A 27960-nucleotide genomic window follows, 5' to 3' on the forward strand; every position below is an offset into this window, starting at 1 on the left:
CTGTAAGCATTCACTGTACATCCACCTGGCTCTGGGGATTAACACCATTTTTTTACATTTGTGAATCAAAGTGTCTCACAGGATCACGCTGTTGCTGCAGGGGCTGAACCTCACATATGTTCTTTCCAGCAGATGTCAACTTCAAGCACCAGCAGGAGCACATTGTATGAGAATATGTAAATCTACCACCACCATGGCTAGAAACAGAGCTGTAGTTTACCTACTACATAAGAGACTTTAGTAAAAACAATGAATCAAGAAACAGATGATCACGAGATGATCATCCAAGCTGAAATGCTTGAAAACAAAATCATGAAACTAGAGGTAAGGAGATGGGAAAAAAAAGCATTTTGGAAACTTTGAAACAATTTATTCAGTTGTTCTGTACAAGATGAACAGTTTGCATACCACCCCCACCATCTTCAGCAAGACAGTCCCAACACACTAAAAAATACCATAGTAACCTGCAGCTCTTACAACCAAAAGGAGCTGCTGTCTGAAGCACATGTCACGGGAGCATTGCAAGTTGCCTCTCAAGGCAGAGATGCCAGAATCCTGGCTCCCATCCACTGCTGGGCCTCTGCACAGTTCTGCCTTGCCATGACTCTGCTCCATCCCATTCACTCATTCATTATAGCATGTAAAGAAAAAATATCCCACAGAAATTCCACCAAAGAAACATTTCCCTGAGGCAAGAGGCTTCGCTAAATTCCTAGAAGGAGGGCATTCTGCTCCGGCCACGCACATGGTGCTTCCCAGCAGAAGCAGTCAAGTGAAAGCAAAGAGAGGGAGTAGAACCAGTACCTCAAGTCACTCGCTGACGGTCCCTATCCTGCAGGTATCTGAGTGCTCTGTCAGCTACCAGGGGAAGCAGGATCAGGTCTTCAACAAGAACCATGCGACATCCACTGCTCAGAGTCCATCAATTACTGCTGTGCTTAGTTTTAATATCTAGTTCTGTCTTTGGCTCTTCTGCTACAACCTAGGTATTTTCTGTAAACAAATTTTAAATCTGAGCTGCTTATTCTATTTAAATACAAACAATATACTGATCTTGGGAAATTATTTATCAGCTCAAACTGAAAACAGTCAAAAATCAGGGAAAACTAAAGTAAAGATTTGCTGGTATACTCCATGTCAGCATCCTTCCCAAAGCTCCCAAAGGAAGGCTGCAACCTTTTGCTTGAAATACCAGTGAAGTCCATGTGCATCAGCACTACTAGTGCACGATTCAGATGTGGCTGGGGGGGGTGGGGAGGCTGAGCAAAGGCAAACTGGGAGGAGAGCAGAAAAATCAAACCCCACATTGCTCTGCTGGATCCACAGCCTGCCCTTAGTGCACTGACTGAAAGGGTGCTCAGGAGAAGTATTTAGGTCTCAAAGTTACAGATTCACAAGACAATATACCCCCAATTCTAGAAGGTCCCATTCCTGCAGCTGCAACAAGCACATGATCCTAGTGCAGAAGTCATTAAGGAAAGCAGTATTATTCTCTGGAATTCACTTGACCTTGGTTAATACAGATCATTCCCTCTGCCCACCAAAGAGATCCTAACTGGCGACCCTAGGAAAGAATGGCTTTAAGGGAGGGTCTGGAACCCGCCTGCACGTCCTCAGCTACAAACTGGTGCTCTTGCTGGGTTTGGTGCTGTGTTCACAGGCACCAGGACACCACTGAAGTCCAGACAGTGCAGCTTTTTGTTTTTTTCTTTTTTGATGTGCAACCATAAAAAGCTCTATTAAATAAACAGAATACATTTTAAATACAGAATGATTAAAAAAGGGTTAAGGAGCACACAAAATAGGGCTGAAATGTGTGTCGCTAGTCCATTCTTGCTCCACCATAAAAGGCACTGGAATTATGTCTTCCTATACATGTGACATGCTGAGAAGTGTCCCAATCAATCCAATGCGTTCGATGGTAATGAGGATAAAACTGAGCAGGAAAAAAGCATTCCTTTGGAGGAAAAAAAATCCAAAACCCAAAAGAAGGAGAATTCTCAGAGTCAATGACTGCATCTAAAAAACGTCTTTCTAAAGAGTCTTCCTTCTCCTCCAGAGGGGAACATCAGGTGGTTCATTAGATTCACCACACAGGAAATGTTAAGTTCTCCATTGAACTGTAGCAGTGTTTTATAGTACAATTGAACAGTTCCTCAAATGTCTTCAGAAAGCACTGGCAGTGCTAGAATTATCCAAGTAAATCCAAATCAGAAGAAAGAAGCACCTTCCATACCCTCCACTGGGAGACCAAGGAGGTAACTGGACTTGGAGGTACTTGGCAGGTACAGACAGAGGTGGGTGAGAATCCCCTGCAAGAAGCTGAGCCACCCATGTCTTCCTGCGAGTTCCAGCTCCTGCCAGTGCCAGGGAATGCATGAAGGGCAGCAGCAATAAAACAGTGCTACAAAATGCATCTCTCATTAGGGCATGGTGCAAGGTGGCCCTTGTGTGGGGCTTAGCTCTGGGCGCCTCTGAGCCAACACACCAACGAACTCTTCATTGTGGTTCAGTCTCCAGTTGTCATGAAGGAAAAAAGAAAGGAGGGAAAAAACCCAAAGACACAGCCGGTATTTAAAGTCCATGACCTGTTCCTCTTGGCTTTATCCTATGCATGCTGTATCCTATGCTCCTTGCAGACATCACAACTTGCGCTGCTGAGCACTGGACCCTTTGCCGTGAAGCTGAGAAGCATCTGAAAGAAAAGAAAACCAAGTGGGAAGGGGATTGAGCATCAGCTCCACAGAGGTGCGCACAGCTGGGCAGCCAGATCCCTCTGCACAGAAAGAACTCCCTCTGTCTACCAGCTCCAAGGAATTGGGGTAAGAGGATGTGCTTGGAGACATCTCACAACTGGGAGCAGCCCTGGCTCTGCACCTGAGTTAGGGACTTGGGAAGCACTGAGGGTCTCCTGTGGCCTCCCAGCAAAGGCACCACAGCATAGATTCAGACTGCTGCTTGATAGCTACCCTATGCCCTTCTCTAATAGCCACTCTACCATGTCTCCCCATTCAGGAAACTAGAAATATGTGGTACTGGCTGCCTTGCATCTGAAAGTGGTTTGAAATAACACCGTTAGTACACCTTTGCTGCTGCAGTGAAGGCTTTAGGTGCCCACTGAAACAGGAACAGGAAACGGGAATGTAATCACTGAAGTACCATAAAGGAACAGAAGTGGAGGGGAAAGAGAAAATGCACTGAAGAGAGAAAAAGGAAGTTTAAGGAAGCAGAAGTTTTCCAGGAGTAATTAAAGTACCATCAATGATGAACAAATGGGTGTACCAAAATGCACAGTTAAGCTGCAGCAGCAATGAGCAGTGTGACAACAGCTTCTTCTCCAGGACAAGGACAGTCCATTCCATGCAAGACCTCAGCCCCAGCACATCACATTTCTGAAGCAAGCAGTCAGAATCATCACCACAGCACCAGCACACAAGCACCTCCCCCAGCAGAAGAGACACACAAGCAAGCACTGACTGCTCCTTGCTCAGGTGCTGTGTGATGAATGTTCATATAAGCATTTTCATGTACATGAGCATCTGTATTGCATTTGTAGCACCCTCCCAACACACCGGAGTCCTCACAGCTTTTAGGCAGAGCAATGGGGTTCTGCCCACCTCCTTAGGCAGCCAGGCACAGTTTATGCCACAATATAAATTAATACATTTTAAGATTACGGTGGTCGCTTCAGTATCGACTGTGTCCTCCTCCAGAACACCACAACTGGTAATGCTGCCAGAGATGACAGCATGAGGCTCGATCTCTAATCTTTATGAGAACACACAGTGAGAAGGCAGGTCCCTGATGCAGCTGTCTCAATGATCTGGTTTTCTTCACTTATTCTAGTCACCTTTTGTCTACTCACAGCTTCTGGCACTACATCCTGCTAAAGAGCAGGAGGCCATCAAGAAATTCTTTTGTTAGAAGCCCTGTAGGCAACAGTGAAGTAATCACTCTAAACTCCCTGAAGTAATGGGACAAAAAACTCCTCAGTGACACAGAATACATTTCACAAGCCATGTTCAAACTGAAATCAACTATCTCACTCTCCAGTAACTGAACTTACAATCAGGAAGGGGCTGTCACACCAGTGACTGCTGCTAGTAGCTGCTGCTTCTGCTCTGCCACACTGGAGCAGCGTAACAACCCACCTGAGACCAACTTCAGCCAAGGAAGCAAAGACAAGTCCTTTCCATCTCGCCAGCGCACAGCACTCACTTCTTTCTTCAGCAAAGAGCAGCTCCACAGTCAAGGGCATTTTAGCCCATGCTGGCCATGGGAGGCCACCTGAACCCCAGCACATCTAACGCAGCAGTAGCACATCCACTCCTAAAGCAGGCCCATATTCCCCAGGGAGACAATCCAACAGGAGCAGGCACCAAGACAGCACTGAACTGCACTGAAGTGCTGAAGAGCACTTGATAAAGCAAGCAGAAACAGTGATTACCAACAGGGAAAGCAACTCCCTTAAGCTAATAAACCCAATCTGCTGGTCCTGCGTTACAATTTTCCAAGTGCTGCATGGATCCCCCTTACTTCCCTCCTTCCTCTACGATGCTGCTTGTTTACACATGAGCACAGCCCACCAGGCAGGACTCCACTTACAAGCAGAGAAGGTGTTCTTCAGGTAACTCTTGGTTTATGCATTGATTCTGCAGGCATCACACTCAGGCTTAACTGCAAAATCATGCCATTGTCCACACCAAGTAAAGCAAACTCCATCTACATACAAACTCGGTGCAAAGGAGATGCAGGCAATTACCTCAGTGCACAGACATGGGGCATTCTGTTCTGACACATTTTATGTAGGTCACCAGTAACAAAATTCTATAAAACCCAAATATTCATTCCTGAGCAGTCCTTGGCAGACTATGCATAAACTTCGCAGCTTTAATCCTGGCTGGATAATTCTTCACGACGACACAAGCAGCAAAGCTGAGTACCTCCAGGAACCAATGGTTGCTGTAAGCAGCCAGGGCTCCTCATTCCAGAAATGCCCAAGTTTGCCCTGGCTAATGAAACAGAACCTCAGGATGGCCATTGGCTTTAGTGACGACCACACTGGCCTGACAACCACTTTGCTTTCACCCCTAGAGGAACCACCTGCTAAGACAGAGGACAGCTCAGGAGGCAGGAGACACCGCAACACACTGACAAGTTACCTGGCAAGCTCTGTGGTAAATGAGTGGACAGGGCAGAGTGTGGGAGTGGCGCGGCATGGTGGGGGCTGGAGTGCAAGCCAGCTAGAAGACCTAGAGAGAAAAACAAAGAAAGGACAGGGGAAAACAGGAACAAATATGCATTGAAGACAGAAACAAGCAGAGGAGCTGCCTATAGCTCAGCTTCCAGCTATTGGGATTTCTGGGTTAGCTACCGGGACGTGCCAGAGGTTCTCCAAATGCAACTGCTGGAGATAAAAATGCATGAAGGAACAGCAAGAGAGATGAGTTGGTCTGCAATGGGTTAATGAAGCAGAGCACTGGTGATGGTGTTATTTGACAGCACAGGCACAAGTAACACACACATGTGATCAGGAGAATACTCACTGTGGCCAAGGCCATGGTGGAAAGTTCCTGGAGCAGGTCCCGTAACTATTGCATCTTTTGATACTCCTGCTTTTGGGGAGGAGTCTGAACTGAAGGAGATTACATGAAGAGGGAAGGAATGAATAGGAGAGATAATACCTAATGGCGTGGAGCTCAGGGCAGCTGGCAGCTTTGGATTGCTGGACTTGTAGGATGGAGCCAGCACACTTAAGGAGGAAGAACTTGTTAGCAGCACAGCTCCACTAGTTCCTTTCTGAAAAACAACAAAAGAGGTCAGTCAGGAGTGGGAAAGCCAAGGTATAGCATCATCCATACTTAAAGAGCTGCAAAACATGGAGTGCTCAAGAATTCCTCCTTGCAAGAAGTACCTTCCCAGCCAGGGCCCAAGAGCTACCAGCCCTGCAGATGACCAGGACACGTCATACATGCTATCTAAGCTCTTCTGAATGGGACTGTACTGGATTAAGCTCCTGCTTCCTTACTCTGGAACTGTGTCTCCATTAGGCAGAGGAAAAGCCTGTGAGTTCCAGGGAGGATGCTTCCTACTCCGTTTTGGCAGCAGATCACTGCTGATAACTCAGGGCACCAAGGTTTGATGGACCCCTACACTCCAGAAGGTTGAGGACACCACAGGAGAGTGCTTTTCAGCTCTCTACCTCAGTAACAATCAAGGTACATGGGCTGAGCAGCATATGGGTTTCAGGCCCATTTAAATACATGCATTTAATTACTCAGCTCTTTCCATGTGCTACCAAAGACAGGTATGAACAGCCAACAACAAATTAATATGACAGCATTAGGCATGGCTTCAAGCTGCACCAGAGGAGGTTTAGACTGGATATTAGGAACAATTCCTTCCCCAAAGGGTGCTCAGGCATTGGAACAGGCTGCCCAGGGCAGTGGTGGAGTCCCGGTTCCTGAAAGTTTCCACAGACCGTGTAGACGAGGCCCTCAGTGACATGGTTTAATGGTGGCCTTGGCAGTGCTGGGGAATGTTTGGATTTGAGGATCTTAAAGGTCTTTTCTAATCTGCTCAATTTTATGATTCCTTTTTTACTACAGGTGAAAATTAAGGCACTTATACCATTAAATCCAATGGCTGAAAAACATGAGTCTGTAGAGGTAACCCGGGAGTCCTTCAGGAGACATAACTCCATGAACTGTGAGACCCTGCGTTCCACAGTGCGCCACTGAGATCAATTCCAAACACCACTTCAGTAGCTTACAGAAGTAATGGGGAGCCACAGGAAAGAGATAGAGAAAACCACCAAAGCTGGGCAGGGATTTGAGTTTATAGCCCAGAATCAGAGACTATTCTATAGGTCAGTCATGAAGAAAGTGGCAATAATACTACAATTACTTGCAATAATTTAAGAAAGGTCAAGCTTTAGACCCAATTCACAGCAAACCGATCACTATCATTTCAGTTTATGCAACGATTTCTAGCTCTAGTGGTGACTTCCCTACTGCACTTCTCCTGACCCAAATGGGAATTCTGCTGTTCCTGGAAGTCTCAAAGGCAGGGCAAGAACATTCTACAGTCTATGCAAAAACTGCAGTCTGGAAGGTATTTTGCTTAGTAGTTAAAGCTGAAAATGAAAGCTGGAATTGTGGCATGCAAGCCCCTGGCAAAGGCCAGGACTTCTCAGCCTAAGCAGCCAAGAGCCAGACAGTCAGTCAGGAATTTCAGGAAATTCTTCTGAAGTCAATGCTTTACAGCAGGTCTGAACACAGGAGGATGTGCCTGACACAATGCCATGCACTCCCCTGGCTCGAGGCTGGCCTAGCACAGCCCTGCTTACCGGCACAGAGGTAGAAGATGTGGTGCTGCTAACAACAGCTGGCTTGAGGGAGGAGGTCAGCAACTTGGCCACCCCTTGAGTGCCCCCACTAGAATCTCCGTTTGAACCTCCCGGAGGTGCCACCAATGTCAGCTTCTGTGAAACAGGTGTCTTCTTCACCGAGGAGCTTGAGGACGGGCGGCTGGATGCCTGGCCCGAGGAGGGTGTCTGCACGCTGGGCAGCAAGCTCCCAGAGGAGCAGCCCTGGTTTGCAGAAGCTCCAGATGAGGAGCTGCCAGAAGAAGCTCCATGCTTGGAGAGAGAACCAGAAACAAAGGGCGATTTGTAAGATTGTCCTGACGAGCTAGAGCCACTTGAGTGCTTTCCTGTGTAGCTGAGGCATGATGATGATGATGAACCTGGGCTCTTGTGGGAGCTGCTTGAGTTTTGGGTGCTGCCTGGTGATGCAGAGGAATGGAAGCTCTGAGCTTTGGTTGATGACTTGACCTGCTGGAGGAGGGAGCGCTGGGGCAGTGGGGAAGAGGACTTGGGATTCTGCAGTTTGACAAATGGAGCTGGGGAAGTGAATGTTTTCTGTAGCTGGCTGCCTGAGTGAAAGACCTTCACCTGAGAAGCCGGCACTGGCGTAGAGGTCTGAGGGCCATGGCCTGGCCGGACCAGGCTGTGATGTTTCTGTTTAGCCTGGTGTGCATCAGGAAGGATTTTGCTGGGGGAGGCTTGGCAGGAGAGCTCTTTGTAATTAGAGTTCTCTGTCTTTTTGTCTTGAGAAGACTGGCCCAATGCCAGGGCCTGCTCAGCCAGGAAGTTTAGAGGAGACTGAAGGGAACCAGAGGATGATGTAGGGGAAGGGTTGGACTTTGGAAACGTCCTCTTCTCCTCTGAGGATGGAATCTTTTCTGGTGGAGCTTTTGGAGCTCCAGGAAGAGTAAAGTCAGGACTCCCTCCTGCTCTGCTGTTCAGCACAGCCAGTTCCTTGGAGACTGCTTCGAGTGATGAAGTGGGATTATGAATTAAGTCCTCATCCAAGGAGTCATCCATGAAGGTAGCAGGAGTGCCAGTGCTGCTGGCTGCCTGGGCTGTCCCAAGGGACAAAAGTTCTCTGGTTTGGGCACTGATGCCCAGAGCCCCTCCCTGGGGCTCTGAAGACAGAGCTAAGGTGTTGCTCGAGTGCATCAAAGGAACAGAAACTGACACCTTTTTATCTGGTTTGCAGGAAGATTCCTGGAACAGAAGTCACAAGAGAAGGCAGAGTTAGAACAGAGGCAGGGCTTCCTGCTGGAAAGGGAAGAGATAAGGCAGGATAAGCATGTTCCGTGGTCACCTGCCGCTCTCCCAGCTGCTGCTGCCATCAATTTTAGCTGCTCTTCTAGCTGTTTTTTCAAGGCCAATACTGACTAGAGTTATTTCACAATACAAATTCCTTGTATCCAATGTATAAATACAAAGCTCAAATATAGGATTTAAGATGGCAGTCACTTGACTCTTGGTATATGTCAACCATGAGAACCAGAAAACAAAGAACTCACCTTCGCTTTCACTTTAGTAGAAGCTATAACTTTCTTCTTTGACCTGTTTTGAGGGAGACAAAAGAAAGACAGTTTCACTGAATGCCCACAGGGAAGCATCCTATGAGGGATTACATATTGGCCCTGTTAGTTATGATCCACTGAGGCTTTTGCAAAGAACCAAAGAACAGAGGCAGCATCTCAGGTTGCTAGGATTCAAAACCACGTCACATTTGGTTGCTGCTCTAGGAAGCTCTGACTCCCACACAGGGGAATGAATCAAGGAGCAGAGCAGAGTCTTGAAACAGCAGCAGAGCAGTGCAAACTCTCAACAGACTTACCCTGCACCAGCTCCAGGGCTCGGAGCTACTGCAGGAACCCACTGCTGGCCTAAGTACAGCAATACCCATAGAGAAAGTGATACAGAGACTGGTTTGGAGCAAAGTTACACATTTCTTTAAGGTTCCTGGAAGAAGTCAAGGATGAAAAAGCATCTGCCAAATTCACAGAAAATAGAACATTTGGTCTGGTCAGATGCAATCTCTGGTACAAAGCATCCCTGAACTGCTGTAATGGTATGGCTGAGGGAAAGATGACTCTACACTATTTCCTACTGTTCCTCACCCTTCCCCTCACTTACCCAGTGCCACGAACAGGACCATCTGTCCAACAGACATCAGCTTCAGTCTGTATCCTCACCTATTATAGCAAGATCCATGAGACCATTTGGCATTAAAGCACTTGCCCAGCTGGATTCTGAGGGCACTGTTGGTTTGCCACCCACAAGCCTGTTGCACCCATCTTCACTACTTTGAGCTCATTGCACCCCTCCTTCAACCAGACAAGAAAGAGGGAATCCAGAATCAGAGCAACTGAACAAGCAGCAATAATCACACTGCTTGCACCACACTCCACCTTCATCTGCCTCCCAGGGACTAGCAGAGACTCCAGTCTGCTGAACAAGGCCAGGAGGCAACCTGGCTTCAACATTCTTCTCTTTGAGCTTACTCTTAGGCTAAAGCACTTCAGGAAGGCTGTTGTTGGGAGATGTCACACAAAAACAACTACCCTTCCTAGACCTCCCCAAATGAAGCAGCGCCAAACTATCTGATGGGAGCCAAGCAAGCTCTGGTGCTCCTGTGTGATCCACCCAAGCCCCAGGGAACGGAGTTCACCAGTTATCTCTCCAAAGGAATGCTACACGATACTCACAGGACTGATGTGAGGTGTCCATGTACACGCCTGCTCTCCTTAAACAGTGTCCTAAGAAGGGAAGAGAGCAATGAGAAGTGATATCCAGCAAGACCCAGTAGAGCAGCTGGGATCACTGGAGACAGAGCTGCACAGTACAGCAGGGGACTTGGTGAAATTAAAATCACAGAGAGCAAACAGGTATTCATCCCTTTTCAAGGAAGATCATCCTGAACTCCCACACACAGTTCCCTCTCTGGAGCTATGCTTGTAGGCGCTGGAAAGGCCGTTAAGGCAGTTGTTGGTCAATAACTAAGAAAGAAGCTCTGCCAGCTTGAAAAGCTGACAGCCAAATGGAAAGGCAGCACAGTCATTCAAGCTGGGCATTATTACTGCCATGCATCCCCAGGAGCTGGCAGATCATACAAGAGCTCTTCACCAGCTTCAAGGGAAAAGGGTTACCTTCCCCTGCCTCAAATAACATGGATGAGAAGTATTCACATGCTGCATCTCTGCTGCCTTCACATCCCTAGCAAACAGCCAAGGTGACTTCTTCAATAAGCACCACCATCTTCAACTGACTAACCACCATCAATAAACAGAGCTTCATCCAAACCCCTTTATCTCTGAGGCCAAGTAAACCAGGATCTCAAACACACCTAAACCAGCTGCCACTCAGCTGTAAGGGTAAGACGCTTATAAATAAACCTTCAGTACTGGCATGTGGAATACACTTCTCATCTGCTAATAGCTTGACAAAGCCTTTTGCCATCCTTTCTCTTTCAAAAAGAAAGCTTATTTTAGCCTTTTATTCTGTTAATCACCTTTTTGTGCTAGCTGAAGAAGCATGGCAGAGTCTCTCTGAACTCATATGCAAAGTTGCTACTCTGCTCATCTTCAGGTTCCTCTTAAAGATGAGCTTCTATGATGTGATGACAGTGACTCAAGCTGACACATCCATAAAGCTGTGCACAGTTCTTCTAGTGTTGCCAATCCCTCCTCTACCCTTCCACGTGGCTGTCAGTCTACCCTGCCTTTAAACCACAGACCATAGAATATCTCAAGCTGGAAGAGGCCCCTAAAGATCATAAAGTCCAATTCCATCAAGCCCCAGCAAGAAAAAACATTGTCCTTGGGCCACTGGAAAACCACCAGGAAAACTGGTTTTATTCAGTCATTCTATAGTTAACTTCACTGGAAGGCCTTTCTACATCAACTCTGAGGTGAGCAGTTCTATGCCTAAATACTTCACCCACAAACTAAGGGTGAAAGACATAACTAAGTAGGAATCTCCACCCACCACCTCCTAGTGCCATCATTCAGCTCCCATACACTACAACACCACACTACAACCATGCACATTATGTACTTTACGTGCGCCTGCAATAAATGGCCATGGACTTTTCCAAACATGTCTGTAACATGCTACTCACTGCTCTTAAGAACTAGTACCTACTTCTTCCTTTAGCCCACGTGAAACCCAAAAAGCAAATTCAGCAGAGAGATGACAAGGCTGCCCAGCTCTCTAAATGCAAAAAGATGGAGGTTCCAGCAGTAAGACTGTACAGTTGTTCCTTCTTTAAAACTATGGAAACCAAAGCAGGCCAGGCACGGATGACAGTCCCAGAATGACCCTCTGAAACTGCCAGCTCAATGGCATGGATACTGGAGGGTGTGAAAGCACGAAACAGCAGCAAAGACACCAGATAGGGTAAAGAAAACCACACTAAAATCCTACTTACTCTACTGACTCTCTGATGTGTCCAGAGCAAGTCCATAAAGCCCATAAAACTTTCTGCTTTGCTTTCTTTTGGGAATACCCTAGGGAAGACTTCCCAACGAGTCTGAAAAATGTATCCTTTGTGAGACAGATTACAAAGTGACCCTTTGTAATACAGAGTCAAGAAACCAGAGGTCAGCCAGCCTCACCTCAGCCCCAGTTCTGCCTTGTAACTTGTCACCACTAGTGGCATCCATCAGAGGTCAATACAGCAGCCAAGAGAACTCAACACAGTCATTTACAACCTGGACTACAACATGGCTGCACTCTCAGTAAGTTTGGGAGTGACGTGAAAACAGAGAGAGAGGAGAATATGTTGCAGGGCTGGGCTGCTGTTCACAGGGACACTGACAAGCTGGAGAAAGGGGCAACACAGACCTTTTGAAGTTCAACAAAGCCAAAGTCCTGTAGGTGGGACGGAAATAACCCCAGGCAGCAACATGGGCTGGAGTCAAACTGCCTCTGTAACAGCCCTGCACAAAAGGACCTGGGGGTGCAGAGAAGGACCCAAGGGTCCTGGTGGACAAGTTGAACATGAACCACTGCTGCAAGGGTGTACTGCTGAAAGCAAACTGTATACTTGCAGGTATTAGACAAGAGCACAGCCCACAGTTCAAGCACTCATTCCCCTCTGCTTGGCACATGTGAGGTCACACCTGGATGCAATATCCAGTTTCAGGGTCCCCACAATACAAGAGACACGCTGACAAACTGGAGACAGCCACTGTGATGGCTGAGGAACAGGGACACATGACAGACAAGGAGAGGTTGAGGGAACTGGTTTGCTTAGCCTGGAAAATATGAAGACCAAGGAGGGATCTAAAGGCAGTGTTCCACTATCTAAAGAGTGTGGAGCGCAGGGAGCCACAATGAAGATGAAGCCAGACCTTTCCCAAGAGTGTCAAAAGCAAAAAGAGAGAATATTCAGTTCAGTGCAGCAAGGGGAATTCCGAGTAGAAGCAAGAAAAGATTTCATGAAGAGTGATTTAGTACTGGAACAGGGGCTCAGAGATGCTATCGTAATCTCCACTCATGAAGATCTCCACAACTCCAAAGGACAAGGCCCTAAGCACTCTGATCTAACTTTGAAGCTAGCAATTCTCTGAGCAGGGGCAGGACCTTCTAAGGTCCCTCAGGACAAGGAATCCCTATGGTACAACTTGATTCTTGCTCACCTGGCCTGCATCCAGCCTTTTGGCCAAAGGGGCTTCACCTCTCCATCTAGGAAGGTCTTCACATAATCCTCTAGAGACTGAGCCTTATTCTTGTCAAGGTCATAACCATCCAACTTAATCTTCACCAAGTGGCAAAGCAGCTCCCTGAAGAACAGGAAGATTTCAAATACAGTTATGTGGATTAAGTGCCCCCAGTTGGAGGTCATTCTGCTTACTCAGGGCTGGATAACCACACCTAGGTACGCCTGGCTCTGCACAACACCTTGCTTCGGTAAAACAGACCCTATGCTGCCTCCACAAGAAAGAGGAAGGGAAAAGCACATTCCCTGCTCCGTGTGTGCACACATCCATGTGCCAGGGCAGAAAAGACATTTTACCCTTTCCCATTTTAACCTCCTGAACCAGCAGAGGTACTAAACCAGTGACACCTGTAATTGTGGCACTACCACAGAACTGAACCTCTCTGCTGACCTCTGTACTGAGAGGCAGTGAGAAGGCAAGAAGCAAAGCTTGCTTTGTTCTAAGTGAATCAGCCATCTACAGACCAGCACCCCAACTTGTTACAGAAGCAGACAAAAAGGACAGCGAAATTGAGTCTCATTATCTTTTGACACTCTTCCCTTCTTCCAGCATTCTCTTGTCAGAGTCTTGGGCTCCAGTGGCAGCAATCCCCAGGAGCTGTCACTGCTTTCAGAACCAGAATCTGGTCTTGGTCAGAGTCTAGTCTGTAGGATTTCAGCAATTCAGCTGAGTTCCTTCTTTTCCCAAAAATCTGTCACTCTCTTTTGGCCTCTGCACAGAGGGTTCTTTGCACTTCTCTCAGTGTTGGTCTGTGACTAAAATCAGCAGTTTATATAAGGGTGAGATTTAATCAGTGGCTTCCATAAAAGAGCGCAGTCTGCCACGTATCTCCAAGCTGACTTACTACAGATGATCAGCACTGCTCTGAAAACAAGATACAGGTACCAAAATACTCTACTTCCAACTGCACAGAGTAAGACATGTCACAGGTTCACTTAGTATCTAAATTATGCAAACCTGATTTCATCATTCCACTGAAACTTCTTTCGTGGTCCCGCAGTGCGCTTTCCTCCCTTTTCTTCATCCTCTTCATCATCAGAACAAACTCGGTCTCGCTGCTCTTTGTCCTTTTCTTCTTCCAGCATTCTAAAATGGAGACAATGTGGAAGTCATTGTCCTGGAGGTTCAAGGAGAGGGTTAAGTCTCTCTGAACAACACTGTTCAGGTCTCAGTAGTCAATGGTAACACACACATGGAAAGAGGGCCCAAATGTCTTGCTTTGGTTGCAAGCTGAGCCAAGTGCTCAAGGTTAAGAAATCTCCCAATATTGTGAAACAGAGACCATGGGACTAACCAGGCCTTCCTGTTCTCAGACTGCTATGATCCTAAAGGCACACCCTGCAGAAGTGAAACACCAGCCAGATTCTGGTCCCATCTGTGCTGCTGCAGTTGGCATTGCCATGGGTAGTACAAAGACCACACACAGCTTGATGAGGCCAACTAATGCCCATCAGCAATTTTTGACTACAGAACAAAAACAGGTTTCAAACTTCATGAGAGCAGCCTCCAGGTGACAGGGAGCCTGATGAGCAGAGCTGCAGATGTACAACATGCAAACAAGGGGCTTACTTGGCAAACTTGGCCTGAGTATGGGCTTGGCATTCCTCCTGGTACTTTGCCATCTGCTCTGGCATGGCCCTTCCAATGGCTTCCTTTAGCTTCTGCAGAGGTTCCTTCAACCGACCACCCTAGAGCAATCACCAAACAGACTGATGTTCCCCATGACATCTTCCAGCCAGGACACCCAAACCCGGCAGGTCAAGACCTGCCCAGTCCCAGATCCACATCACCAGATGCATGGCCTGAATCGTGCTGGCGGGAGGGCACCACCCCACCACAGAAGGTAGACAACACCTGTGCTCCAGAGATCAGGGGTAACCTGCACAAGAGACGGGGCTGTGCTGCCAAAGCCACTCACCTGCTCATAGAGATAAAGCTTACGGGCACGCTTGACCAGAGTGTCCTTGCTGCAGGGGAAGAAAGCAGCCAGGTGGGCATAAACCCCTGACCGGATCTGGCTGTTCAGCTCCCGGGTCTGCAGCTCGATGCTGAGGAACAAGACAAAACCAACGTTGAGCAGAGACCTGGCAGGGGTTCTCTGCACAACATAAATGTAGCCCCAATGCAACCTAAAGAGCTGGAGGCAGGGAGAGAGGAATAAAGTACAAGCCGCATGCATGATGGTTCTTCAGGTTTTCAAACAACAGACTTAAAGCCTTGTCCCAAGCTGTGGCTTTTAAGTTTCAGAGGATCTTGAAAGGGAACAAAAAGATGTCAACACCCTCATTTATTCTGCAGCTCTTCCTGGCAACTCAAGTGCAGGAGCATCAAGCAATGAGAAATGAGAGGTACGCACTGCTGATGTCAGAATCTACAGCAGTCTAACTCAGGAGAATATAAATTCAAACTTTATCCCTTGGGCTTGAACTTACTTCCCAGTGAGAAGGTCAGAGGTGCCAGTGTACGCTAAACCCATCTACACAGTTATGCATCTTAGAGAGCAGCCCTTTAAGCCACCTCTCAGTGTCACTAAGCGTAAAAATCTGGAACTGATTCTAGTCATATAAATATAAATCTCTTCTGAATGTGCTTAAAGTTTTCAGTTTGACAGCTGATTACTATTTGTGCAGTCAGCACTGGAATGCTGAAAGGTAGCAATCACCACTTGAAACATGAGGGAAACAGACTCCCAAACTTCCCTTCGTCAATTCCCTTCAAGTGCCTGATAAACCTTAATGAAATTAAAGCCTCTGTGTGTTATTACTCTGTGATAATCACAAAGCTGTGTGCATTCAGCAGCCTTCTCTGGGCACTTGAAGAAGAATGAAACCATTATCAACAACTGCATGAAGCAACAGTGACATTCTGTAACTGGGGGACTCGATAACACAGAACAGTAATGGATCTCCTCCAGTTTGCACAGAAAGCCAGTTGAACAGAGCAGCGGTAGCCTAGTTATAAAAATATATATATTATATATGTATGTATGTTAGCTTATATGTATATATATTCTACATAACTTCAACAGCAAACAACGTGCCTGATATTTCTGACAGGGAGAGATATACTGTTCTTCTATCAAGTTATAATCACAGGTCAAATGACCAGATTTAAGTACATGGATATTAAGCATCATCTTGAGACCAGAAGGCCTGGATATAGCCGCTCCAACATTCTCCTACCTCAGACATACATCATCACTTCCAGGAGACTTTCATGTTGTAGGCATGTTCTGTGTGGAGGAACCCCACAACTCCTGCTAAACCTGCTCCTGAATTTACCGAAAATGCTCTTCCTAATATCCTCCTTTCATATTCTTCTCCCCCAGCAGCACTTACTCCAGTATGATGTTGTTGATGTCCTGAGTGAAGAATCTCTGTCTGCCTTCTCCCTCAGCAGCTCTGGCAGCCTGGACATTAGGAAATAACACAAGGCACCATCAGTTCCCATACACAGACACACACAAGCAAGCAGAAAGAGCATCACCCGCAGAGATAAAAATAATATCCCACCATGCTCAGTGCTTCTCAGGCCACACCTGGAATACTGTGCTCAGCCTTGGCCCCCACTATATACAAAAAAGTTGTGGACAGGCTGGAGAGGATCCAGAGAAGGGTCACAAAGATGATCCAAGGTCTGGGAAGCATGTGTGGAAAGGCTGAGAGTGCTGGACTCATTCACCACTGAGTCAAGAAAGCTCAGGGGAGACCTTATCACCATGTGCCAGTATTTAAAGGGTGGCTACAAAGAAGACAGAGACCCCCTTTCTACAAGGAGTCACATGAAAAGGGGAGAGGTAATGGCACAAATTACTGTGTGGGAGATTCTGACTGGATACACGAGAGAAATTTTTCCCCACTGAGAACAACCAGCCACTGGAATAAACTCCCCAGAGAAGTGATGACTCCCCAACACTGGGACACTTTAAAGATTCAGCTGGACAGGGTGCTGGGACATCCACTCTAGGTCATGCTTTGCCTAGAAAGGCCAGGCCAGATGATCTTTGAAATCCCTTCCAACCTCATGTTCTATGATAATCCAGTGGTTTTTAAACCACTTCAGAGCACAGTTCTATCGACCAGACTCCAGCTACCTGCTGTAGATGGGCTAAAAGCTGCAGGCAGAAGAGAGGTTGTGTCCCTTCCTTTTTGCATCCTGAGTTCAAGTCCAACCCTCACATCTGAACCGGTATAACCACATTCTGCCCAAAGACCCTTGCATTCTAGATTCTGCTGTCCAGATGCACTCAAGTCACTACACTGGAGTAAAGAGTTCTCCATTGAATGGGCCAAAGGAGATGGCTTGGGTGCATCTGGCTTTTTTGGCATGCTTCCCACAGGGAGAAGGGGCAGTTTAAGGGCACGGTTATAACTCCGCATTAGAGCTGTTAGATGGATTAATGTGAGCATAGAGCTTCTCCCTGAACAGGAAAGATCATCCTAGTCATGTTGAATGAGGGTCAGGGATACTTATCCCCAGGCTTTCTAGTTCAATCTGGACACTAAGCCAAGAAACCAACAGAAAGAATAGCAGCCCTAGGGGATGTGTTATTACCAATCAACACCATGGAAACTAAAAAGAAAATAATGAATAAATCCTGTTCAGGAAGCTTCCTGAGCTATGACTGCAGCACACACAGTGCTGCCCAAACATCACACCCATGGAAAACATGTCCAGGGGGGAATAATTCCAAGAGCTGAACAAGATAGTAGAAAACTGCCAAGAGTTTTCAGACTCCTCTGAGTGGGGCTGTAAGCAAAACTGGGATTGACCACAAGGCACCACATCAAGTTATTGATTCTTTGCATGGAAAAGGAGACCAGGAGAGAAGGACAGGACCTGATTCTGAAATCCCCGATTTAAGACTCCAAGGTTTGGCTAGGAAGTGATTGATTTATGCCCAGAAGAGTCACATTCATCTCTGTCAGCAGCCAGTCACACACAGCTGTGATACCAAAGGAGAAGGCTCAATGCTAAAGAGAATCCTTAAACAAGAAGGAAAGGGTTAAAGTCAAACCAATTCAAGTAGAAGAGGGAATGCCTGGAGGCTCCATTTAACTCAGGAGATGCTCGCACCTGCTGGGATGAAGAGACCTTTCCCTCAGAGGACTGGCACCTCTTCTTTCCCACATGCAACAGATCTTACGTCCCAGATTCCTAGCTGCCCCACAGGCCTCAGTTTGTTAAATCTTTATTTCTCCACCATAGTTTCTTTCCTTAACATACACAGTTCACCAACAGGCACAGCAGCAGGCAAATCTGTGGGTAGTGTGCTATCAGCCTATCTTGCAGCAACATAACAATCAACTTGATATCATGAGAGCCTCCATACCATTCTCCTTTAACTCAGCTATAGTTCAGGAACAGCTGTTTCAGGGTTAACAGCCTGAATAGCAAACAGAAACCCATGAACAGACCATTATTTTTATCAGCTGTGGCAATACTTTCTTCAATTCCTCCTTCTCTTCCATAGCTCACCACTATACACACTTTACATTTCTCAGCAGAACACAGATCTCTAACAGAAGCTTTTCTTTAGTAACAGGAGTTACTAAGAGCTGCTCAGCTAGCAGGCGTTGTAAATCCATGTGCCCTGGGAGGCAGAACACAAACCACTCCACAGGCCTGAGAGCACCGTTTACAACTTACAAATCAATGCTCCAAAACATCACTAGTAGCAGGGACAAAACATCTCAGCATTTGTCAGGCTGATGGGGACAGCCCTCACAGCAGCTCTGAAAGCACACTACTTTGACGGGCCAGGAGAGGGATCCCTGACCAGCACCAGGTACTTCGCAGCTTTGGCACTTCCCAAAACATCACAACATTCTGGAGAAGATGGGAGAGTCCCACAGGAGTCCAGCTGCAGGAGAAGCTACGTGGCACCCTTCTAGAAATTAATATATTCCATTCCCTAAACAATACCCCAACACTGAGATGTTAAAGATGGGGAAAGAAACGAAAATGCCAGTGACACAGCTCTGGAACTTGTGTTTCAGGAAGGCATCTGCCTGTATACGACACGGGAAATGGTTCTAACAAACCCTCAAGCCCCATCTACAGGGCTTCTTGTGCCTTCTCACACGGCAGAACAGGTAAAGCTTTCCAGCTGCACCCACTCATTTCACACACAGAACACCCCACACCACTTCATACACTACATCCTGTCAACAGCACATTAAAACCATTACACTGGAATTAGTCCTTCAGCCTCAGTTTGCATTTTAAGTCAATTTATTTTCAATTTACTTTGGAAATTACCTCTGGCATCAGGTCCATACTTTGACAGGAGAGGTAAAGAAGCCTTGCTGCCAGGTGGGATATTGAGTGTTACATTCAGTAAGTAACAATGCCAAGGAATCTGACTCTCCCTGACATGGGTGTTCAAGAAGGCAACTTGGCCATAAGAGAAACCTGGGTGACACACACGTGTGATCCCACACAGCACTGCAGAACAATCCCACTGAAGAATGCTTCCCCATTCCACTATGGGAGCAGCTACCCAAACCCAGCAGGGCTGTCCCCTCTCTGGTAACCCCACAATCCCAGTGCCCTGCAGCAACCTGCCTTACCTGAGCCAGTTCTTTGATGCGTTTCTCTAAAGGGGCTGGGAGGCCGTCTGGGAGAGAGGGCGGTTGCTTGAAATCCTGCTCCAAGCCTGTCCCTGCAGGATTGCTCCCATCCTCCACATCAGGACAGGGGCTCCCTTCTGGGGACTCACTGAGGAGCTGCTCCAGGTCGAGGTCAGTTAAGGAGTCCATGGCAGTTGCTGCCTGAATCAGGTCATTGTCACTGGCGTGGCCAAAGAGTGAGAGCAAAGGGTCGGCCATTGCCTCTGCCTCCCTTGGGGCTGGAGGTTCTGCTGGTGAAGGAGTCGCCACTTTCTGCTCTTCATCTTTTTTCTTCTGAGCATCCTTCTCCTTCTGAAACCTCTTCAGCATCTCCTTGACACTAAGAGCTCCAGAGTATTTCTTTTTCTTCTTCTCCTTACTGGCATTTAATGCTGTAAAGCTGTAAACAGAGTAGGGAGGAGGAAAGGGAACTGAATACAAGATGAAGGAGCAGAGAGGAGGAGACCCTCATCCCAGCTCACTTCAGCCATAGGCACCAATCCCCCTGGAAGGCTCAGCCCCTTGACCAGTGTGGAATAATTACTGAGCATGATTTAGAAATTAAACTTATATTTAAAAATGTAGCATTGTTCACACATAACGGAAAGGTATAAATTTAAATGGACCTTCAGGGTAACGTGCGACTGCACCTGGTATGCAAGGAACTCACTCCACAGCGGTTCCTGTGGCAACACTGCACCAGGATGGGGCAGAGTGGAGATTCTGCGGCCAAGCTCTGTCATAAACACAAGCAGAGATGGGAACTAGGTGGTACAATAAACTGGTAAGGATGGGTGAGCTGCACACTTGCTACCCTGAGCCAACGGTCTGTCATCTTTTGACAAAATATTGTCCTTTGTGCGAACTTTGCTTCATTTTGATACATTTTAATACAAAAACACACCTCCATCTCCAATGCTACCTGCCTCCAAGGTGAGACCACCCCTACTTGAGCATGCTCTTTGAATTCTTTTTGGTATATACCTTTAAAAGCGAAGCGAGAGAATTTTACACCGATAATAATAAAGGTATGTACAACTAGAGTCGCTCAAGCTCCACCCTGAAGGGGAAAAACAGTATAAAAATGGCCCAAGGAATGGGGAATATCAGGAAAGACATCATTGTGGACAAGTCGAGGAAGATTCCATCAGCAGATTACCCTTGACTCCTGGGACTGGTTGACAGGCTGGACCTTTCTGCCCCTCCACATAGGGATGCCTTTGATAAGACTTGCACTGTACCAAGTGATTCCCAGGAAAATTAGTAATCTCTATATAGAGTCACTTTCTACTTATACATTTTGAAGCCAGGCTGTGTTATTCATAACTTTGTTGCGCGTTTGTACAATTCACAATCCTATCGTTTGCACGTGCTTTCTGCAGACGGTGTATTTAATCACCAGCAATCCATAAGAACCTGTATCTGTTGCTTCAACAAACTGCACTGTTGAAGTAGCTAATCATAATAGTTTTCTCACTGAACACAACCAAATCCTTTTAAGTGTGGCCGTGTTAGTTCCTGAGCACAATGAGGCTGAAGGTGCAGCGCGCTATTAGTGCACCCAGAATTGTGATAGTTCAATATGTCAAACACAACGGGACTGAAAGTGGTAAATTGGGCATCACCCCCGCCGCACCCAGCCGCTCTAATATCTGAGGACCAGCTGGAAGGCAAGGGGGGTTTATTTTCTGCCAAAAGAATTATCTTTTCTCAACAACCAGTTGTTATTCTCTTAACGCAACAAACACACCAGGAAGAGCATTCTACTGCCTCTTAAGGTCCCTCTGCTTGTTAAGCTCAGAGAAGGCTGTTCTCTTCCTCACTGCAGAGAGGTGATGGAGCTAGAACCATCACAACCCAGCAATGTTCTTACTAGCTACGTGCATTATTCCAGCATGCAATATCGGGAAACGCACTAGTGGAGAGGAACTGAGGCAGGAGTGAGTTAGCATAACAACAGCTTGATACATTTTGCCTGTTAAAACCAGGAGAGCAAATTACTTTTCCCGGCTCACTATGAAGGAACCATGCACTGACAGTACCATGTCAGACGTGCGGTTTGGTGCTGCTATTAAAAACATCCATGCAGAAAAAAGGAAATCCCAAAGAATAATTAAGAAAGAAGGAAAAAGTTAGGAGGAAAATGCAGGAAAATAGACAAAAACAACAGGTACAGACATTGAAACAGAGAGGCCATGCAGAGCAAAGCAATAGAGCCAAAGAACTCAGCAAGCCAAATAGCCACTCAGGTTTATAGCCAGAAGGAGAGAACCACTACAGAAGGGTGATCACTCATCCAAGAAATACTTCAGGCAGGAGTACAAACAATTGCCAGAAAGAGCAGCAACACACAACTTGCCTTTCTGCTATGGTCACCCAAAGCCTTCTAACCTCTTCCTCCCCTCTAGCCTGACCCTTTCACAGCTCTGAGTTCCTGCCCTTCTTGCCTGCCTTTCCTCCCCCAGCTTTGTCCCTGTAGTCATTATCCTGCTCCTCAGGCTCTCCAATCCCTGTGTCAACCATCACTGCCTCAACAGAGCTCCAGGACACATCACTGCTCCAGTGGTGGCCCTTGTGCTCACACACCATTGCTGTGGAGCTCTGCTCTCTCCCTGACCCAGCTGCCTCTTGTCACCCACTGTGGAACAATGAGGCGTTAGGGGCTGATGGTTCCACTGCTCACACTCAGGCCACCTACACTGCAACAGGTACCACTGCAGTGTGACAAATGGCACTGTGACCCTGAAGCAGAGTGTCCAGCAGCGAGCACTACCTCCCCTCCTTACCCAGCTTTGGGAAACTTGGATTTCTTGGATTTCTTTTCCTTGTCGTAAGAATCATCTTTCTTTTTCTTCTTCATTTTTTCACCTCCGTCTTTCAACTTCCGCTTCTAGAGAGGATTAAAACCAAGTCATGACTAAAGTGTCTCCTACAATGGTCCCTGCACCCTCAGAGCCCAAGAACAGGAAACCAGCTCCTCCCCCACTGGATACCTGAATCCAAACCCCACACATGGTTACTATGACAGGGGGCTGCTGTCATCTCTACTCTCAGAATCAGGCAACACCACCAGAGTCTCATCCATACCAGACATCCCTCATTTTACTGTCAAATACAGGGACAGAAAAAGATTTCAAGGGCTCATCCCTATTCCGTCCACACCAATTCACAAGCCTTGCCCTACTTTGAAGGTCCACTCACCATTCACGCACGAAATATAGAAAAAATTCAAGGCCAGGCTTGGAGCAACCTGGTCTAGCGGAATATGTCCCTGCCCATGTCAGGGGGCTGGAACTGGATGAGCTTTATGGTTCCATCAACCCAAACCAGTCTGCAATTCTATGAAACCCTCTATTAACAGAAGAAACAACTGAGAAAGGTGCCTTGCTGACCTTGGGACACTTCTTCTTCTTCTCTTTAACATAGTCATCTTCAGATTCAGATGCTTGGCGAAACTGCAGTGTTCCTGAGTTGATGTAAAACCCTCCATACTTTGTAGTAAGCGAAGCTGGAACAAGCTCATCATACTGGAGATAAACCAGAACAATCCATTAGCATTGTAAGCAGCTGAGCTACAGAATGAACTGCAGGATTTGTGCTCCCCAAGAACAGACAGGCTGTGCACACCCCTGATAACCAGTGTTCTCCTGCCGGGAGCTTCCCCCAGAATCTCCTCCCCTTTCCTTGGGATCTCCTGTTCCCAGCCCTGGCACGCTCCCAGCTCACACCCCACACAGGTTCCCTCCAGGTGCCAGCTCAGACCCAGCAGCACCTTTAACCACCCTCCCAATACTCCCAGCCTCACCGCTTCAGAGTTATCGATGAAGGAGTCGGATTCATCATATCCGTACCCCATGTCAATCAAGTCCTGAATCCGGTCCTTCCTGCGTCTCTTGCCACCCTAAACAAGAACAGATTGACAGTGTTTAGCCCATTTTCCAATTCCCATGGAAGAGCCTCGGCACAGGACACTGACATGGCTCCAGCACAGGAAAGGGAACACAATCTTTTGTGCTCCAAGCAGCAGCAGAACCAGACCAGCAGTAACTCCCTCCATGCTGTAACCTTAAGATATGGTAAATCCAGGTTTAGGCCTTGTCATGCAGAACAAAACCAGTGGAGCCAAATGAAACAAAACAGTGGGCTGCCCAAGAGACCGATATGCCAACAGACTTTAGGTTGAACTGGGTCTGTACCCCTTCCACACTTCTGCTAGTGCAGGGATGGAGTGCTCTTCCAGAACTGCTACACAGTCCATACAAACATGGTACTAGACGCATCAAACTATATACACCAACCACATGAGAGTGACCCATAGGTCTGATTTGTATCACAAGACAATACAACTCACTAACCAAAGTACCAGTTGTAAAGCAGAACATAGTTTTATTGCCACCTACAGAAGTAAAGGGAGGGGAAAAACAGAGGAAACAGGCAAGACAGATCTGCTTCTCTCAAGCTATGCAGCCAGTGCTGTCCTGACAGCGGAAGACCCACCACACACTGAACTTAGAGACTTGATAGACTGCATCGTGCCACAGCCACCAGGCCTAGAAATTCTTTTTTGCCCAAGAAGATTAATTTTTATATATTACAGTAAGTTATTTGCCACTACAAGCGAGAAGGTTGTTCAATTTCATCAGACTCATCTGATTGAAGAACGTAGCAGAACCATTTTTGGGGACCACGGGCCTGAGACAGAAAAAGAACAAGAAAACAGCAGCTTCCAGGTGAGAACAGGACTGCCAGAGAACAGGAAGGTGAGAGCCAGTGGCCATGGAATGAACACTACAAGCTGAAAGGTGAATAGCAGTGCCCATTCTAAGGGATAACAGAAGATAAAGAACAAAAACATACATATTTTTCTTCAAACTTCCTTGCCAGAGCCTCTACTTTATGCCTTTCCTTTTCATCATCATTAAAGGGATCAGCCAGGTCTTTCTTCTAGAGAAAGAAAAGAGACAAAAGCATCAGAATCAACCCATCATGCTGCCACCAAAATCCCATGCGGTAAATCCATCACAACCAGATGAAGTCCAGACACATCAACCTTCAGTACAGCATACAGTAGAGTATTTCTTAGTATTTCACTAACCACATAGACAGTGGAATCAAGAGCATGCACCATCAGCAAGAGCTGTGTGCTGCAGTCGACACACTGGAGGAAAAGTAAGGGATCCAGAGGGACCTGGACAGGCTGGAGAGGTGGCATCGTGCGAACCTCATGGAGTTCAAAAGGCCAAGTGCAAGGTCCTGCACTTGGATCGAGGCAATGCCCAGCACAAACAAGCCTCCCCCAGGCTGGCAGACACTGAATGGAGGAGTCCCTCTCTCCTTTGAGGACTTGGGGGCGTTGGTCAATGAGCAGCTCCCCATGACCTGGTTTCAGTGAGTGCTTGAGCCCAGAACTCCCCATGTGCTGGGCTGCATCCCCAGAGCGTGAGCAGCAGGAGAGGGAGGGGATTCTCCCCCTCTGCTGTGCTCTGGGGAGACCCCCCGCCTGCAGTCCTGATCCAGCTCTGGGGCAGCAGCACAAGAGGGACGTGGAGCTGTTGGAGCGAGTCCAGAGGAGGCCACAGAGATGCTGCGAGGGCTGGAGCAGCTCTGCTCTGGAGCCAGGCTGAGAGAGCTGGGCTGGTTCAGCCTGGAGAAGAGAAGGCTCCTTAAGGGGAGACCTTAGAGCAGCGCCAGTGCCTAAAGGGGCTACACGAAACCTGGAGAGGGGCTTTGGGCAAGGGCCTGTAGGGACAGGCCAAGGGGGAATGGCTTTAACCTGACAGAGGGGAGATTGAGATGAGCTCTTAGGCAGAAGCTCTTCCCTGTGAGGGTGCTGAGGGGCTGGCACAGGGTGCCCAGAGAAGCTGTGGCTGCCCCATCCCTGGCAGTGTTCAAGGCTGGGTTGGACGGGACTTGGAGCAGCCTGGTCTGGTGGAAGGTGTCCCTGCCCCTGGCATGGGCTGGAACTGGATGATCTTAAGGTCCCTTCCAATCCAGTCCTGTCTGCGACTCTGGGGGTGTCTCAAGGCTGTGCGTGCTCTCTCAGCCTCTTCTGCGCCCACCTCTGCTTTTCCCAACTCTCAAAAGAAAACACAAAACTAAGCAGCATGAACCATGAATTTACTGCTAAACAGCTCAGAAGAGAACTTGCAATCCCAAGTAGAACTCAAAAAACTTTCACTTCACAGAAAACACCCACACAGGCAGTACAGCAGGGTCCCCAAAAGGCACAACCAAATACTGTGGAAGCATCTCTCCTTTCCTCATGGCTGCCAGCAAGCCAGGTACCAAAAATCATTGTAAAATAATTTCAAACATAAGGACAATTATGTCCCACGCTCTGCCAACAAAACATCCCCTTCGGAACGTGAAATTCCAGCCAAGGCAAAGGAGTGAGATGGTGGGGCCTGACAACAAGCCCCTGCCTGCATGCCAGTTCTGCCTGCAGGATGCCTGACCCTCCACCTTCCACCTCCAGCATCTCCCAGCTTCAACACACACTCCAACAATGCTGAACAAGCCTTTCAAATCTTATAGTGATAGGATGAGGGGTTGAAACTGAAACAGGGTAAGTTCAGGCTAAATATAAGGAAAACGTTCTTCCGTGTGAGGGTGCTGAGGCGCTGGCACAGGGTGCCCAGAGAAGCTGTGGCTGCCCCATCCCTGGCAGTGTTCAAGGCCAGGTTGGATGGGGCTTGGAGCAACCTGGTCTGGTGGAAGGTGTCCCTGCCCGTGCAGGTGGCTGGAACTGGATGAGCTTTAAGGTCCCTTCCAACCCAAACCATTCCATGATTCTATGATCTTCAGGTACAAGACAGGTCACCACAGGCCACAAGGACGCTCACCTTGTCTCCCGAAGAACCACCTTTTAATTTCCCTCGACAGCTCTTCAGAAGATCCGGGTAGAAAAATTCAGGACAACGTTTGTGATCTGGCTCAAAGAGGGTGAGCGTGATCCGAACGGCAGTGGCAGCCGGCTCCGCGTCCTGGGGCTGCTCTGCATCGTCCTTCCGAGATCTCTTCAGGAAGGTGCTGCTCAGTGGACCATGGAGAGTGGTGAACGAAACCCTGTGGGGCTCTGTCATGGCTATGGCCAACTCTTACCGCTCCTCATGGCATAGTTCCCATTGCACCCAGCCGCACAAGTACAGATATCACCGGCTTGTTACGGGTAACGGAGGACATCAGAAGTGGAACGAGCCGTTTAATTCTCAAGTTTTCTTGGGAAACAACAGAGGCCCCGCTTGCTGCAGGCAGCGGAGAGAAAGAGTCAGCGCTGGCCCCGGGGTAGCCCCCGCGGGGCTGCTCCTGCCCGCCCCAGCGCTCCCTTCCCAACGGCTGCGGGAAGAACCGACGGGCCCAGCCGCGGATAACCCCCGGCCGTGAGCACGACCCCGACCCCGGCCCCGCACCCGCGGGCGTTGCGCGGAGCCCGGGAGCCGGCTGCGCCGCGGGGACGGAGCTGAGGGGGAGCGGGCCGCGGAGCTGCAGAGGCACCCGGGCCCTGGCGCTGAGGGGAGGCAGAGGCCGGCGCTCCGAGGGGGCGCGGGCAGCAGGGCTGCGGGGCTCGGCGCTGAGGGGAGGCGCTGGCCCTGCGGGGCCGGGGCCGGGGCCGGGGCGGGCCAGGCCGCACTCACCGCCGCCGCCGGGCTCCCGGGGCCGACTGCGAGCCCCGCTCCCACGTCACGTGCGGGGGACGCTGCCCTCGCGCAAAAGCCGCGCGCCCGGCACCCAATCGCAGCCGGCGCCGAAGTCACGCCTCGGAAGAACGGCGCCCTGACGGCCCGCCCGGGCCACGTGAGGAGAGCGGGCCAATCCGCGCCGCCAGGGCCGCTCCGTCCCGGCGGGCCTCGCGCGCTGTGGCGGCGGCGGGGCCGAGGTCGGGCCCGTCGGTTGGGGCTCGCCATGGAGGGGACGGGGTCGCGGTCGCGGTCGCGGTCGCGGTCCCGCACCGGGGGCCGCTCCGGCGGTCTGAGAGCGGCGCGCAAGGGAGTCCGGTAGAGATCGTTTACACGGGCGCTCCAGGCGCCGGGAAGCTGCGGCCGCCTGCTGCGGTCTAACCCGGGCACCAGCTCAGCGCCAGCAGCCGCTCGCGCACCCCCGGCGGGCTGGGAGGAGGATGGAAGAAGGTGACCCCCGGGGGTGCCGATACCAACAGGTAGTAGCCAAAGCGCAGTGGAGTACCGCTAGTGATGGTGGGGCGGCAACACAAGAGCAACGTGGAGCTGTTGGAGCGAGGCCAGAGGAGGACAGAGGCGCTGCGAGGGCTGGA

At 48.6% G+C, this 27960-nt stretch overlaps 1 protein-coding gene across 5 annotated transcripts; it reads right to left on the reverse strand.

The window, feature by feature from the left end:
• Positions 1-348: 348 nt before the first annotated feature.
• On the reverse strand, positions 349-27418 carry UBN1 (ubinuclein 1). Of its 5 annotated transcripts, XM_065683673.1 has the most exons (18): positions 27326-27418; positions 26534-26935; positions 24549-24635; positions 23497-23592; positions 23084-23218; positions 22478-22581; positions 19653-20091; positions 16419-16489; positions 14999-15128; positions 14650-14768; positions 14038-14166; positions 13000-13143; positions 10066-10116; positions 8875-8917; positions 7349-8569; positions 5547-5799; positions 5163-5252; positions 349-2695 (listed from the first exon to the last, which is right to left on the reverse strand). In XM_065683673.1, the coding sequence occupies exons 2-18, from the start codon at positions 26771-26773 to the stop codon at positions 2643-2645; spliced, it is 3405 nt and encodes a 1134-aa protein (XP_065539745.1). In that variant the 5' UTR covers positions 26774-26935; positions 27326-27418; the 3' UTR covers positions 349-2642. The 5 variants fall into 5 exon arrangements, with proteins under 5 accessions (XP_065539745.1, XP_065539749.1, XP_065539746.1 ...); XM_065683677.1 differs by lacking the exon at positions 13000-13143; XM_065683674.1 differs by lacking the exon at positions 10066-10116.
• Between the last annotated feature and the right edge of the window lie 542 nt (positions 27419-27960).

The sequence above is a fragment of the Lathamus discolor genome, chromosome 6 (genome assembly GCF_037157495.1).
Source record: "Lathamus discolor isolate bLatDis1 chromosome 6, bLatDis1.hap1, whole genome shotgun sequence".
Taxonomy (NCBI): domain Eukaryota; kingdom Metazoa; phylum Chordata; class Aves; order Psittaciformes; family Psittacidae; genus Lathamus; species Lathamus discolor.